Here is a 17,132-nt window from a genome sequence, read left to right as displayed (position 1 = left end):
GCAGGAACCGTAGCTTACCACTCTGTCCCCAGTGTCTTACAAGTGTTTAGTCCACTTGGATGTGTTGGACTTGGAGCTGAGCTTGCCTGCAGATGGTTGGGAAGGTCTCTTTAGGCTTGGTTGTCATAGAGGTGCTACTAGGCTGGGCCTTATCACAGGCTGCTGATACCTCTTTGTTACCCTCATAGCAGAGTCAGTATTCAGATTTGCAAAGCAGACACAGAACAAAGAGAGAGAGAGAGAGAGAGTGTGTGTGTGTACACACATGCATACACACACACAGAGCGTAAATATATATGCCATAGTAGTTTACACAATGGGAGTCAGGAAGGCAGAGTAAGTTGTGAGGAAAATAGCATGAAACATCGGTCCTTGAATAAAATGAAGACATAATAAAGGTCAGAGTGTTTTAGTCTCTGGAGAAAATCTCTGCATGTCCAGAAAAGTGCTCTTGGAAAGACCCTTTCTTCTTTCCCCCCAGGATTTGACGGGATCTGAGCTCTACACCCCGGCAGCCAGTCTGCTGCACCCCGTGGTATATACCACCGCTGTCATTCTTCTCTTGAGCCTCTTGGCAGTCATCGCCAGTTACATATACCATCACAGGTAAGAAAGGAAACTTGGCGAATGGAGGACTTTGAGTTGGAGGAGGTCATTTCACATTGAATTAGGATAAAACTGAGCTGGACACCATGCTGTCCTTCTAGAGGAAGAGCATTTCTTTGAGAACACGTCAAGCCTCCTTCATTTCATGCGGTTTGAGGCATAAGTAATTAGTGCATGCAATGGTAAATCCATCTTTTATAGCATCCCGTCTGTTTGCATCTGGGAGAGAACATGGGAGGGACGTGTCGGGGGCGGGGAGGTGAGGCATGGGGATAGCAGTGGGTGAGGGGAGCTGGAGGCTTGTTACCTGTAGATGTGTCTTCAAGCACCAGACTATGGTGGTGCTGCTATTTTATGACTTTTTGCATGTTGTGATATTCTTTATTTTAAAGATGGCATTTGTAAGAAAGTTTGTGGCATTTAAATGTGGGATATGGTTTCTGTTAATTGGAGGCAGAGCCACAGAAACTTATTTCATGGTAAGAAATAATGAACTAAAGGGATTTGCTAAGCAAAAATTCACTTCGCAAGAGGTTTTGCCAGAATGTGTTTTCCTATTTAAGCTGGACATATATGGCATTTCTTGACATTTAGTTAAGAAACAAAAGTAGATTTTGACGTTAAACAAAGAAAGAAAGAAAGATTTCAGCATTTTGCTATGAAAGGCCAGGAAGAAATGCACTGGGCATTTAGACATGTTATCCTGGTAGGTCAGAAAAAGTAGAGATTGGCACCTTGCAGAAACATCTAGAAAGCAAACAAGCAACCCAGCTGTCATAAGACATCATAACTAACAGAGCCCAGATATTTCTTATTACGGAGAATTTGTTTAGCCTTTACTGGGTGCGGTAGTTCCATAAATGATTTGCCAGTTTTAGTGTAGAAGTTAAATGTTAAGAAACTATATGGAGTTAAATGTCTCAAATCCTGTGTGTGTGATAGTATATCTAAGAAAAATGTTTAAGCTTAAAACATTTACATTTGGCCTTTTATGCCGTTGAAATTGCTAACTTGTGGATGAATATTATAGTATCCTGCTTCAAATGGCTGAATATTAGTGTTTATTTTTCTTTTAACAGTTTGATTAGGATCAGTCTCAAGGGCTGGCACATGCTTGTGAACTTGTGCTTTCATATTTTCCTGACCTGTGTGATCTTTGTGGGAGGAGTAACTCAAACCAGAAATGCCAGTGTCTGCCAAGCGGTAAGTCCAAATGAAAAGCTGAAATGAAAAAAAAAATATTAGAAAGTAATTTCATGTTTTATTAACTGTAAAAGGAAAAATGCTTCTTCAGATTGTTTTTTCTTTAATGAAAGTTAAGCCAAGTGCCTGTCACTTACAGGTTTTGCTGGTATACTTCAGGTTTTGAACTCTTAGTTCACAATTGAACATCTGATGTAGGGAGCTTGTCTCCTCATCCTGGGGAGGTCATTGCTGCTTGATGTCTGTAATGATAGCAGATATCTAATTAAAAAAAATTGTAAGACCCTGACTTCAGCTAAGAGAAAAGTGTGTTTTCTGACCGTAGAGTTCTAAAAATTATTTCATCTATTTATGAAAAAGGTAGAATTTAAAAAAGATTTAACCATAAGATATAAAAATCAGAAACTTGTTACATATGGTAAATATGATAAATTTTTAAATATTCAGCTTTTGGGGCACCTGGGTGGCTCAGCTGGTTAGGTGTCCTACTTCGGCTCAGTTCATAATCTCGTGGCTTGTGGCGTTGAGCCGTGTGTCGGGCTCTGTGCTGACAGCTTGGAGCCTGGAGCTGCTTCAGATTCTGTCTCTTTCTCTTCTGCACCATCCCCTCTCTCAAAATATAAATAAATATTTTAAAAAGTTTTAAAAAATTCAACTTTTAACTTCAAATAAATTGTTATATGTAACCTTAGTACAGTATTCTTATAGGATAAGTACTAAGAAATCAAAATTATTCAACATATGAATAGACATAAAATTCTCCATATTTCCTGTATTTCAATAGTGGTTTCCATATGCATTATAGCAAGTGGTGCCATGTCGTAATTAAGAGTCCAGACTGCTTGGATTTGGATCTCAGGTTTACTGTTTACTGTTTTTATGGGCAATTTATTTAACATTTGTTTTTTAAGTTTATTTGCTTATTTTGAGAGTGACAGAACACAAGCAGGGGAGGGGCAGAGAGAGAAAGGGACAGAGGATCTGAAGTGGGCTCTGCGCTGACAGCAGAGAGCCCGACGTGGGCCTTGAACTCACAAACTGCAAGATCAGGACCTGAGCCAAAGTTGGACACCTAACAAACCTGGTGGCACCTCTAACTTTGATTTTTAATCGCAAAAAACACAGAACAAAAAGATATACCCTCTTCGTCAACTTTTAAGTGTACAGTTTAAGTACAATGTTGTATAGCAGATTTCTATAACTTTTTCATCTTGCATGACTGAAACACTGTACCTGTTAAACAGCAACTTCCTATTCCCATCTCCTCCCTGCTCCGGGCAACCTGTTTTACTTTCTGTCTCTATGAGCTTGACTACTTGGATACCTCGTCCAAGTGGACTCCTGCGGTATTGAGTCCTTCTGCACCTGAGTGGCTTATTTCACTTCACGTAAGGTTCTTGAGCGAGGTTCATCCATGTTGTAGCATGAGACAGGATTTCCCTCCTTTTTAAGGCTGAATAATATTTCATTGTATGGATGTACCACATTTTATTTATCCATTTATCTGTTGATGGACCTGCAAGTTATTTCCATCTCTTGGCTGTTGTGAATAATGTTACAGTGAACATGGGCGGTGCAGATATATCTTTAAGACCCTGTGATTTCAATGTTTAACCTTTCTGTGTCTCAGTTTTCTCACCCATAAATTGGGAATAATAATTGAGTTATTATGTGATTTTTTATATACGAAAAATCCTACAGTAATTTACAGATAAATTATTTGAAGTAATGGGAAGGTTTAGCCAGGAGTGAACTTCCAGAGTTTGATGCTAGCTTGCAGAAATAACAACTCTCAGAAATCATAATTAATGTGAAGGTGCCGTTTATATGGTATCAGAGAACATCAGGTACCAAGAAATAATAAAAGATGTTCACGATTTACAGGCAAAATTGTAATAAGTATTAAGACCTAAGTAAATGGAAAGATATACAGGCCCAAGTGTTAATTAATATCAGAAGTGGCAATTCCTCTGAAACTAATATATACATAAAAGAATTTTTTATGAAGCTCAGTAAAATGGTTTTTAAATTTACATTAAAAGCAAAGGAGCGAAGACAAAGATAGCCAAGACCTTTCTGCAAAGGAAAAGTAGAGCAAGGAGACTGCCCTCCTGACCATCGGAACTTACAGGGCTCTTGTCATTAACGCTGTGGCATTTGGTGTAGGGAGAAGGGCCAGTGCAATCAGAAAAGCAACTCCACAGCAGACCCGTGGGGAACTCTGGTGTGAGACCGAGGTTGTGCGCCTCAACCGCTGGCCAGAGAGAGACCTCTGTGCAGTATAATAAAAAGGAGCTGGGAAAATCCATGTGGAAAAACATTACAGTCATCCCTTATAAAAAAATGTCAACTCGAGGTGGATTAGAAACTACCATGGCTAAGCCAAAATGCTAAAATTCATATTAGGAAATATCACAGTCCTTGGGATAAGGGATGTCTTAATTATGACACTAAAAGACATTGATTAGAAGAGAGATCATTTTAACAGAATTAAAAATAAGAGCTTTTGTTAATTAAGATTCCTTGATGAAAGTGGAAAGACAGCCTAAAGTTATTTATTATTATTATTATTATTTTTTTTTTTTTTACACACAAGTTAATTAACATACAGTGTAGTCTTGGCCTCAGGAGTGGATTCCCATGATTCATCACTTGCGTACAACACCCAGCGCTCACCCCAACAAGTTCCCTCCTCCATGCCCATCATCCATTTACCCCACCCCAGTCAACCCTCAGTTTGTTCTCTGTATTTAAGAGTCTCTTATGGTTTGCCTCCCTCTCTGTTTTTATCTTATTTTTCCTTTCCTTTATCAATGATCATCTAGTGAGTTTCTCAAATTCCACGTGAGTGAAATCCTGTTTTACCTGGAAGATGCTCTTCTTAACACATACTACTGAAAGGGCATTAGAATAAAAAATACATTAAAACTATAATCAATGAGAATGCCTGCCCCAAACAACCCAGTAGTAAAGGTGGCAAGAGTGGACAGGCTTTTCATAGAGGGGAATATATGCACAGTCAGGCAGTGTACACGGAAAGAGGTGCTCGTAGAGGAGAATATATGCACAGTCAGGCAGTGTACACGGAAAGAGGTGCTCAGCAGCGTGGGTGGCTATGGAGATGCAAATTAAGACAGTGAGGTAACATTTATGCCTTTTCTGTCAGCAAAAATCAAGCCTGACAGTGCTAGGTCATGAAGAACATGTGGGTCCACCTGTTTTATACATCGTGGGTGGGAATGTATGCTGATTCTGGGAGCTTTCCTGGAATCAAAGAGTGAGCTCACCCATTTGCAACAGACTGTGTGTGTGTGTGTGTGTGTGTGTGTGTGTGTGTAGGAGTATATGCATGCACATGAATATTCATAGCACAGTGCACAATAGAAAAAACCTGGAAGCAACCCAAATGCCCATCGGAGAGAGAGTGGATGAATAAACTGTGATATCATGCAACAGTCAGAACTAATGAATTACAACAATGTATAACAATATGAGTAAGTCTTAGGAATATACCTGAAAAAATTAAGTCCTGTAAATATCATCCACCCCCTAGTCTTTTTTTATAAAGAAAAACTAAAATGCAACAGCTTACTTTTAATGGAAATATGTAGATACAGTACAGCTATAGAAGGAAGGCAAAGGGATGATAAACATAAGGTATAGGATAATGATTACCTGGGGTGAAGGGGATTATATTATTTGATACCGGTTTTGATCAAGACTTTACCTTTTGTCTTAAATAGACAAGATAGATTCTTCGATGCTTACAAAGAATAACTAATTAAATAAAAGCAGGCCATGCTTGGTCTAGTCATTAAAATGTCTCATGATCCTAAGGCTGACAATTAATCCAGTATTATAGAGCCAAACTCCACCTTAAAACAAGTGTGTGTAAGAATCGTAGAGAGGATTAAGGAACTCAGGAATACGTAGTATACAGAAAGTGCTCAGTAGATAGTAGCTATTATTACTGCTCTCATTAGTGACAAAGTCACCTCTCAACTTTGCAGAATACTTCTGTCATAGGCCATTAGTATGTGTTGAAAAACAAACGTGATTGGAGCCTACGAGAGGTCAGAGAATGGGTCTCGGGTCAACTGAATCCATGCATGGAAGATAGTCTTCTGTTTTCTCAGCCCTTCCCTGCTTCTGATTTCTCTTCATCCAGTTTGTAGGTCTCAGTTTTACTGGTACTGTTTGAGAGATACCGTCCCTCCCTTTCTCTCCCCTCATTATCCTATGGTGCTTATTACATTTCCATGATGCCTCCGGAACTTTGCAGTCAACTGGCATTTACTTGTTCACTGACTCTGGACTCGACGCTCTGGAAGTGCAGGAACTCCATTGATTTGATTCACCTATGTTTATCCAGGAATCAGCACAGGACCTGACCTAGAGTAGGTGATACTGGATGCTTAGCAAATATTTATTGGGCGAATGAGCAGAAAAAGGCCTCTGTTTACAAATAGTAGAAATCATTCAACCCTGGAGCCATCCTGAGCATCCCCTCATAGGAGAGTGCCCAGCACACAGTGGTAGTAGTCTCACTTTTCTCTAAAACTGTTCATTGTTTTCACGGAGCAGACATACTTATTTCACTACAGGAATGACTAGAAAGAGGTCTTTGTGAAGATGACTGCCTTTCATTGTCCTGGATGATATTTTATACCATTTCTAGGAAGAAAAGGAGAGGAATTTGTACGGAGTATCTGTGGTCTCTATGCTCCAGGTCCATTATTTAAAGATTTATTTATTTCTTTTTTAAATGGGAGAGGCAAGTCTTTATGTTTTCATATGTCATGTTCTTCTGTTTTTACAATGTTCTCCCCTTCTTCTATGAAAGACATTCTTGCTGCTTCTGACTTAGACATGCCTGGCTTGGCTCTGCTGTTGTGGTAGTTCCGTTAGGAGACAGCCGAGTGGGAGTTGGTAGAAGGCATGCAGCACTGGCCTGGGGCTCCAGACACTAGTAGGTAGGTTCTAATTCCGCGTCTTCCAGAATGACGAGTATGACTAGCCACTTAACTTAGTAGGGACTTAATGCTTCTTCTGTAAAATAGTGGGTTCGGCTAATTAACTTCAATGACCATTAAGGTTCTTCCAGCTGAAATCCTAAGGTTCTAAAACACAACCCTAAGGTGTACATATCTTACATGCAGTTTTATATATGCACCTGATGAATGTAGTTTTGTGTTTCTTATCTCCCTTCTTAGTGCTCGTGTATTTTATGAATGGCGAAAATGGGTCCTAATATAGTTTCCTCCCCACCCACAGTGATTGGTTGAGGCTATTCAGGGTGCACAGGCATCAGCCAGGCCCTTCCCACCCTGTGTCATAAGTCCGTTCCAGATGGTACCATGGGTACATTCTACAGCCTTTACTCTCCTTGGCAAAAGGAGCCAAAGGGGAGTAAGAAGCTGAGTGACAGTAAGAAGCTGAGGAGCCAGGAGGACTGTTGACTCCAGGTTGGGAAGGTTCTGGGCCGTGATGTGCTGCCAGATAATTGTCTGATAACTAAATTTTCTGGTCCTTGGTTTTCTTAGCTGTGCAGTGAAAAGACTTGGTCAGATCTTACCTAAGTCCCCTTGTCGCTCTACCTTTCCATGATTTAATCTATTAAACGCCGTGCCGGCTGACCTTCTCTGGTGTCCTTTTGTATCTCTTATCTAGAGTTCTTCTGCAATGACACGTGAAATGCATTGGGGAAATTTAATCAGTGAATATTAAGAGTCGATTTGCCAACTACTGCAAATGTGTTATCTTAACTTTCATGTTAACCCTGGGAGGTACTTCTTACTCATCTCTTTCATCAGTACAGAAATTGAGTCTTGGGGAATTGAAACAACTTGCCCCAAATCACTGGGGCTGTTAGTTNAACCATTGGGCTTCACTGTTCAGTGACCACATGGCGTAATAGAAGGGCCATGGGATTTGGAAACCAGCAGGCGTGAGTTTCCGTTGCAGGCCTGCCACTGACCAGCTGACCTCAGCCACAGTGTCCTTGACTGCAACTCAAGGTTAATAACACTTACTGAATGGTGACGTTAGAAGGATAAGTGGTAGCGCGTACAAATTGTCTAATACGTTTTTTGGCACATAGCAGGCAGTCATTAGTGGAAGCTATTATTATTTTGTATGTATTCATACATGATTACGTGAATATTAAAGATAATTTTTTGCACACTTGCTATACACATGGGATAATATCTTAGGTTCATTGGTTAAAAATATGGTTGTTAAAATGTTTGGTCTCTAGTTTGTGAGAGTGCTTAGATAGCCTATATATAAAGTGCAGCTCTTTTTTTTTAAGTTTTAATTTTTTAAAGTTTATTTTGAGAGAAGAGAGAGAGGATCGCAAGGAGGCTCTGCAGCGTCAGCATGGAGCCTGACTCAGGGCTCAAACTCACAAACCGTGAGATCATGACCTGAGCTGAAATCAAGAGTCAGGCACGTAACTGACTGAGCCACACAGATGTCCTTAAAGTGCAACTTTTTTTTTTGACGTTTTATTTCTGAGAGAGAGAGCGAGAGCGTGAGCAGAGGAGGGTCAGAGAGAGAGGGAGACACAGAATCTGAAACAGCACAGAGCCTGACGTGAGGCTCGAACCCACGAACTGGGAGATCATGACCTGAGCTGAAGTCAGACACTTAACCGACTGAGCCACCCAGGCGCTCCAAATTGCAGCTCTTTAGGGTAATTATTATATATCCATTTTACAGTTTTGGAAACTGATGTCCTGAGGTCAGGTGACTTCATTAATCATTTACATGCCCTATGAATTAGATTACTTACTCCCAAACTTTACAGACCTTCCACGTGTACTTTTAATTTTTTTTAATGCTTATTTATTTTTTAGAGAGAGAGAGAGAGAGCGCACGCACGCATGCACTAGGGGAGGGGCAGAGAGAGAGGAAAACAAAGAATCCAAAGCCAACTCCAGGGTCTGAGCTGTCAGCACAGAGCCAGACGCAGGGCTCAAACTCATGAACCACAAGATCATGACCTGAGCCAAAGTTGGACACTCAAGCAACTGAGCCACCCAGGCGCCCCTCCACATGCATTTCTAATGCATGAAATTTGACAGTGAGGTTGTATTTCAAGGCTCTGATAGAGAATACAGTAGGAAGTACCCCATTCCAAAAGCTAGTCTACCAGTTACTACCAGCCACTGACAGCTACTCTACCAGTTCTCAGTTTCTCCTCTTTCTGTTTTTTTTTTTAACAGTTTATTGTCAAGTTGGTTTCCATATAACACCCAGTGCTCATCCCCACAAGTGCCCTCCTCCATGCCCATCACTCCCCTTCCTCTGCCCCCCCACCCCCCACCCCATACTGATCATGAGAGACTCTTGAAGGTTGAGGACAAACTGAGGACTGATCGGTATGATCCTCTTTCTGGTTCTTGTGGAAGATTTGCTTACATGATGGTTACTAAGTGACATCAGACTCCTAAAATTCTACTATTGGAAATATTTGACTGAAGCCTTCATTAATTTCAAGCATGAATACTTCTGGAAATTTTGAAACACTGTAGAAAACACTTCAGCATCTAAAGGTTGAGTTTTCCCGCCTTGATCTAAAACAAGAAAATGCTCCTTCTTGCACCTCCTGTGTTGAAAACGTTTTTACTCCTATTTTTTAAACGTATTTACTTCACAGCTCTGTCTCATTCTTCTGATCTTGGCATCAGCAAAGACTCCAGCGCTAGTAAAGGCTGCCATTTTGATTTGTCTCGAATGTTTTGGTGTCTGTGTACCAAATTCATGTACACTACTTTTACTTCTAGTATTTGGTGTGACTCCAGATAGCTTAAGGTTTGTTTTCTGCTGTTTGTTCCACTTTCCTCTGTAAGTTTTGCTTTTACAGTACAGTCAGTAAAAAACTAATGGAAACCAAGGAGCCACTTTTCTCCTTACAAAGAAAGTCATTTTGAGTTTTCTAGTTAGGCCAAGCTGGTCCACACTGCCGGCCCTTCCCATGTCAGTGCAAGGTTCATGATGGACAGTGACTACCCTTGTTTTTGTCCTGCAAAATAAGTCTTGGGTTTTCATTTGTTTGATTTTGGCTGATCATTGGTTCCCATCAAAATTTCTGGGCAACGATCTAAATGCTTGTATTACTGACCTTGGTTTGGTGATGGTTTGGATCTTTTTAGAATGAAAAAATTTTTCCTGGAGACTTTCAGTGATAGGATTTTACCTGTGATAATTGTTTAAAAAGAAATGATTAAAAGATAGTAGGTAAGAAAGCTGAATTATGCCTCTGATGCTCCAGTGACACACTTGTTTTTCTCAAAAGGGATTTTAAGGCTTTCTTAGCCCCAATATATAGCCTCACCTGGAATTTTGTCTTCAGCCAGAGTATTTCACACTCAGGTCACATAGTAAACATAGTAAACATACTGACTCTCCATCACCCCTCTGAGGGAAGAAACTTAATTAGTGTGACCATTACATGTACTACGGTTATCCACTCTTAAATGGGTATCTATTGTGTCTTAAATATTGTGCCCACATAGTCCCTACAAAAATGCTAGAGATCATTATTGATAATCTTCCCACTCTTCAAATGGAGGAAATTAATTTAGAGAGATGACATTATTTACTTAAAAGCATACTCTTATTGGTAATAATAAAAATAAAGATACCATTTTTCTTGATTACTTATCATGTGCCAGGAAATGTGCTAAATGCTTTATGTAGGCTCTCTTAGTTAGCCCCACACTACTTTCATATCTCTTTTCTGTTTACCATCGAAGAAACCAATGCTTGAAATGTTATGTGACTTTGCTAAGGTAGCATAGCAGGTAAGGGGTGGATGGTGGGTTTAAAACCAGGCACAAGTTGTTGATTCTAGACCTCACTCTCTTAACCACCAATGTATTACCTTGCCTTCTAACCATTACCATATATAATAGTTCTGAATTAGAATGACTCCACTCTGTCACACTAAAGCTTGTTCTCTGGTTATTGTGACTTTCCCCCTCTGGTTACCCTTGCCCTCTACATTCCTCCTTAAAATGGGCGTCAGAAACTAAACTGTAATTTATAACGTTGCATCCCTGAGGAACATACCGCTGGTTTAATGATATTGAAAAGCCACTTCTGTGGTATATTATGGGTTATCTTGGGTATAAATTGTGTGTAGTGTGTGGGCCCCCTAGATCCAAATGTTGGTTTGTCTGTTAGGGGACATAACCCTCAGTCACACGTGTGTTAGAGTTGCATGTTTCATTCGTGGGCAAAGGAACTAATCTTCAGACGATACCTTCATACTGGTTTTGAATCATAGTTTTGAAAGTTACCCAGTTATTTTTGGTAAACCTTGGTGGCAGCTACTACTGAAGAATTTTTTTTTTTCCTTTTAGCTTACATACATTCTTCAATCTTCTTTCTAGGTTGGAATAATTCTTCATTATTCCACTCTTGCTACAGTACTATGGGTGGGAGTGACAGCTCGAAATATCTATAAACAAGTCACTAAGAAGGCTAAAAGATGTCAGGATCCTGATGAACTACCACCTCCACCAAGACCAATGCTCAGGTATTTAATATCTTTGTTTACTATATTACAGTAAATGTTCATTAAACATTTCACTTAGCTGAGGCTTCATCATAACGAAACAACGCTGAGTAAGTTTTGGGGAGTACCTCGTGGACTTGGAAGCTGGGCTTCCTGGGTTTGGGTACTGGCTGCACAGTCTTCCAGCCGCGAGCCTTTCATGAAGTTCTGTACCCTCTTCATGCCTCCCTCTCTCATCTATAAAGTGGGGATAACTAAGTGCCTTAATGTGTGAAGAGCATTTAATTGGCTTTAAGAAAAAGTTAACTTTTTATTTCTTTGGGGCCATGTCTGAGATTTTAACCTACTTAAGTGTATTTCAGTGTAATAATTCCCTACAAAAGACAACATAGTTTTGGAGTTCTACCCTTCTTCCCCATTATAAGGAGAAAATAACGGATTATCATGATGGATGAGTAAAATTTTACCAACAGTGACTGAGTTTATTGAATGCTGGCTGTGTACCTGGCACCGGACCAGGGACTTAAGCTGTCCTGCCTTTGAGGGGTTTACCATCTGCATGAGGAGACCGTGAAGAACGAGCTGTGGGCTGTGTAAGAATGTTACACAGTGGAGACACAGTCTTTTCAAAGTACAAACAAAGGCACCATTAATTTGGGGGGATGGTGGTTGCTAGGAAGTATTGACCATTAGTGATGATCCTTCATTAGTGATTAGAGCAAAGTGGAGAAGGGACACTCCAGATACAGGATTACATGGTGAGTGAGCTGAGGAAACTTTGAGAAATGCAGTTCGGCTGGAGCCTATAGTGTGTGGTGGAGAGTTGCCAGAATGCAGGGTGAAAGTTCCATTTCAGGCTTTTGGGAGCCATGTTAAAATGTGGGCAGCCCTTGAAGAATTACCTAAGGCAGTGGCCCGACTAGTTACCTTTTTAGAAGGACACGTTTGCCTTAATATAGAGCAAAATTTGGAGAGCCTGAGAGTAAGGAGTTCTGGTGAGGTTATTAGGGTGGTCCCCGTGAGACCTGAAACCAGAACAGTGTCATGGAGAAGAGAGGGGGTGTGTGTTCAAGACACTTGAGGCAGCTTCTCTGGGATTGATGGCCAACTAACTGGTTTAAAACGTGTGGCAGGGAGAGAATTCCAAGATGGTTGCAAATCGCCATAGTTTAGCGAGGGAACCCGGCACACGTTGCTCCTGTCAGCTGAGAAAACAATACAGGAAATGTACAATGGGGGTGGGGAGGGTAAGAACAGGGGAGGTAGGCTCAGTAGTACTTTTTGTGAGAATTGTACATTTTTGGGAACCTGGTGCTCAGCAAGGAAGACATGCTAGGCATTTTACAGGCAGGACAGGAGATATTTTCCATGTGTGATCATTGAAGCAATGATAATGAACCAAATTCCCCAGGGAGAAGTTAAAGAATGGTCCCAGGGCCATGTTGATATTTAATAGATGGGCCATAGCAAGTAAAGGGAAGAATAGAAAGAGAACACTTGAGAACATACAAGATTCAGGGGGATGAATGGTCCCCTGGTTGATTAAGGGACAACAGGAGTGCTTAACTAGAGTCAGGTTATAGATGCAATTGTCGCTTGTGATAAAAGATCTGAGAGATAGTGTTTGATTAAGAAATTTGGGGATCCAATCCTCTGAAGCTGTTCCTTCCTACTGTTAGGTTATGAGGAAAAACAACACCACCAACAACCCCAAATGTTAAGTAAAAGTTCTAAATACAGTAAAACCTTGGTTTGCGAGCATAATTCATTGTGGAAGCATGCTTGTAATCCAAAGCACTTGTATATCAAAGCGAATTTCCCCATAAGAAATAATGGAAACTCAGATGATTTGTTCCACAACCCAAAAATACTCTATAATAGTGATTACAATACTGTAATATAATCCAAAATAATAAAATACAAAATGTAAAGAAAAATAACCTGCACTTTCCTTTGAAAACCTTTCTGGCTGGTGTGAGGGAAACAAGAGAGAGGAAGGTTATTGTGTAGGGCAACTTTCACTATCACTAACGGATGTTGACTGTAGCACAGTATTAATAAACTCTTATACTGTATTTAATGTAAGTGGCAATAAGACAGCAGAGGAAAGGGTCTGTCTCTTCAGGCAGCCTGACGTAGAATGAAGCAAAGCATTCCTAAGCTTCCTCTTATATGGAAAAGCAAAGGACTGTCCGTAGGTGCTTGAAGTGACAAAAAGTACCCTAGTGCCTGTTGTGGGCACCTTCCAGCCCTTTCCAGTTCTGAAAAATCACTGATTTCTGCCAAATACCACGGCCTAAGACCGAGCCTCCAAGCATGGGAGATGATCACCCACAATTCTACGAGAGAGAGAAACCATTGGCTCAGTGTGATCATGTGACATTCAGCATCACTTACTACTCGTATTGCAAGACATCACTCATTTATCAAGTTAAAATTTATTAGAAATGTTTGCTTGTCTTACGGGACACTCGCAGAACACGTTCCTCACAATACAAGGTTTTACAGCACTGCCTTTATCCAGCCAGCTCAGCACTGGGACGGTGTCTCTAGAAGTGGCAAATGCAGTTAGGATTCTGACCGTACCCAGCAGGACGTGACCAGGGCACAAAGTTCCTACTTTCTCTAATCAGGGAGCTCAAAGTAGCTCTTCAGAAAAGAAGTTTCTCTATGTAGGACTCACCACCACTCTGTGTCCCTCAGTTCTTACTGCAAAATCGTTTTCCTTGCTCTTCCCAGTGAGTCCACAGGAAAAAGGTCAGGAAGGGTCTGGGCACTGTGTGAGGCTGAGATGGGGCACCTCCTTGGCTCAGTGACTAGGGATAAGCGTACACAGCAGTGAGGTGTCCTGCAACAGACAGGCATAGCCAGACATTAATAAACAATATTTTGTGTGAACTGTATGGCGCAGCGAGACCTTAAAGTCTGTTTTGTGATGAACTAACTTCCTGGTTCGCCAGCTGAATGTAAAGGAAGCCAGTTAGTTCCTGTGGAAAGAAAAGCCTGTCAACTAAAACCCTACCTGCAGTAGCCCTGCCTATCCACAGGGTGGCAGAAGCCGATCAGCTTTCCTCAAGTGGGAAACTTGGTAGCCTTCTTAGGGAGGGAAAAAAAAGCAATCCAAACAAAAATTTTAAAACTTGTTACAAAGTTATTGTTTAAAGGCTCCAAAAGTGTATCTCCAGTTTATTATTGGGATAGGAATAATACTTAATCATTAAGGAATGACTGTTGCAGTACCAAGACACTGGGGTGGGTGCACCTTACTAAATAAGTGGGAACAGTGAGCTGACATTCAGATTGTCCCTCTTCCAGGTTCTACCTGATCGGCGGCGGCATACCCGTCATAGTTTGTGGTATAACAGCAGCAGCAAACATCAAGAATTACGGCAGTCGGCCAAATGCACCCTAGTGAGTGTTTTGTGTTCTTTGCGTACCTGACCCCAGTTGCTTCTCTTTTGGTGATTTCCCAGGCCGCGACTCTGCTGTAGTTCCCGGAGCTGGTGGCTGCCATTAGCATCTGAACTGGTTTCCCATTTTCTTTCCTAGCTGCTGGATGGCGTGGGAACCCTCCTTGGGAGCCTTCTACGGGCCTGCCAGCTTCATCACGTTTGTGAACTGTATGTACTTCCTGAGCATATTTATTCAGTTGAAAAGACACCCTGAGCGCAAATACGAGCTGAAGGAGCCCACGGAGGAGCAGCAGAGGCTGGCGGCCAATGAGAATGGCGAAGTCAATCGTCAGGATTCCCTGTCTCTGTCTCTGATTTCGACGTCTGCGTTGGAAAATGAGCACACTTTCCATTCTCAACTTTTGGGGACCAGTCTTACCTTGCTCTTATATGTTGCTTTGTGGATGTTTGGGGCCTTGGCGGTTTCCTCGTACTACCCTTTGGACTTGGTGTTTAGCTTCTTTTTCGGAGCCACGTGTTTGAGCCTCAGTGCATTCATCGTGGTTCACCACTGCGTCAATAGGGAGGATGTTAGACTTGCGTGGATCATGACCTGCTGCCCAGGCCGGAGCTCATACTCTGTGCAGGTTAACGTACAGCCCCCCAGCTCTAGTGGCGTGAATGGAGAGGGGCCTAAGTGCACCAACAGCAGTGCAGAATCTTCATGCACAAACAAGAGTACATCGAGCTTCAAAAATTCCTCCCAGGGCTGCAAGTTAACCAACTTGCAGGCTGCGGCTGCTCAGTGCCATACCAATTCCCTGCCTTTGAACTCCACACCTCAGCTTGATAATAGTTTGACAGAACATTCAGTGGACAATGATATCAAAATGCACGTGGCACCTTTAGAAGTTCAGTGTCGAACAAATGTGCACCCAAGCCGCCATCATAAAAACAGGAGTAAAGGACACCGGGCAAGCAGGCTCACGGTCCTAAGAGAGTACGCCTATGACGTCCCAACCAGCGTGGAAGGCAGTGTGCAAAATGGCTTACCTAAAAGCCGGCCAGGCAATAATGAAGGGCACTCGAGGAGTCGAAGGGCTTATTTAGCCTACAGAGAGAGGCAGTACAACCCACCCCAACCTGATAGCAGCGATGGCTGTAGCACACTTCCAAAGAGCGGCAGAAATTTTGAAAAGCCCGTGTCAAATAGTAGTAAAAAAGATGCCTTAAGGAAGCCCATTGTAGTTGAACTTGAAGGTCAGCAGAAGTCTTATGGACTCAACTTGGCCATCCAGAATGGACCAATCAAAAGCAGTGGGCAGGAGGGCCCCTTGCTGGGTACAGATAGCACCGGCAATGTCAGGACTGGGCTATGGAAACACGAGACCACTGTGTAGCGGTGGTGGGCTTCCTCGGCCGAAATCTGCACAGACCGTGATGTCCGCATTCCTTCACGCCAGGACTATGTAAAAACAGACTGTTTACAGCCACCTTAGGGAGTCAAATCAATTTTGAATAAACTTCAAAGTTTGGGATCTTTATTTTATATCCCCCAATTGTGTTTTTTTATGAATTGAAAAGAAAAACCCTCCAAAACATCGTTTTCATTGTCAGAGCACCAGCAGGACTTTGAGCATCTGAAATGTAATTTCTTGGAATCTGTTCTGTCTACTTAGCATTTCAGGCTTGTATTTAATACAATAAATAGGTATTTGTCATTGTGTCAGTCTCACTTTTTTTTTTTTAATGCTTATTTTTGAGAGAGAGAGACATGAGCGGGGGAGGGATAGAAAGAGAGGGAGACACAGAATCTGAAGCAGGCTCCAGGCTCTGAGCTGTCAGCACAGAGTGTGACTTGGACTCAAACTCCTAGACTATGAGATCATGACCTGAGCCGAAGTCGGATGCTTAACTGACTGAGCCACCCACACGCCCCATACATTTTTATATTTTATAAGAGAAGCATGTAGTTCTATTTTAATTGTGTTTATACATGGAGGTATTTTAATGAGAATTATATGTAAATCAATTAGCAGACTCTGACATAATTAACTCCACTGATTATGACATATAAATCAAAGCTCGTTTGGATTGATGTATTTTATAAATATCATCTTAAATGCTACAAGTCTTTGAAAAGATGTCATGGAATTTTTTTTTGAAATGGAAGTGCCTCACAAGCTCTCTAAATTGAATTACTTTGCCTTATCACTTTGGTCCTCTTAATATTGTTTTGTTACTTTTGTAGATTTCTAGTGATTTATATTTGGGTTCAGTTTTTTTAATCATTCCTTTTTTTCTCCCCCCAAGCACATGCATTATCCTTGGACCATATAAGTTGTTCAGGTACAACCATATCAGTTGGGTTCACATTCACTTACTCTGATTCTTCAGTATTGGCTCTT

The 17,132-nt window shown here is 41.4% G+C and overlaps 1 protein-coding gene across 1 annotated transcript in view; it reads left to right on the top strand.

The window, feature by feature from the left end:
• Window positions 1-16,448, top strand: part of ADGRA3 (adhesion G protein-coupled receptor A3) — a gene marked incomplete at its 5' end in the record, with an annotated part of 126,599 nt that extends 110,151 nt beyond the window's left edge. The window contains 5 exons of the mRNA XM_077750467.1: window positions 482-606; window positions 1,686-1,809; window positions 11,208-11,353; window positions 14,648-14,743; window positions 14,882-16,448. Coding sequence (XP_077606593.1) covers window positions 482-606; window positions 1,686-1,809; window positions 11,208-11,353; window positions 14,648-14,743; window positions 14,882-16,124 — 1,734 coding nt within the window. The remainder of the gene's footprint in view (window positions 1-481; window positions 607-1,685; window positions 1,810-11,207; window positions 11,354-14,647; window positions 14,744-14,881) is intronic.
• Between the last annotated feature and the right edge of the window lie 684 nt (window positions 16,449-17,132).

Source organism: Crocuta crocuta, unplaced genomic scaffold (genome assembly GCF_008692635.1).
Source record: "Crocuta crocuta isolate KB4526 unplaced genomic scaffold, BGI_CrCroc_1.0 scaffold179, whole genome shotgun sequence".
Classification (NCBI taxonomy): Eukaryota; Metazoa; Chordata; class Mammalia; order Carnivora; family Hyaenidae; genus Crocuta; species Crocuta crocuta.
This window is presented reverse-complemented; position numbering and strand designations above follow the sequence as displayed.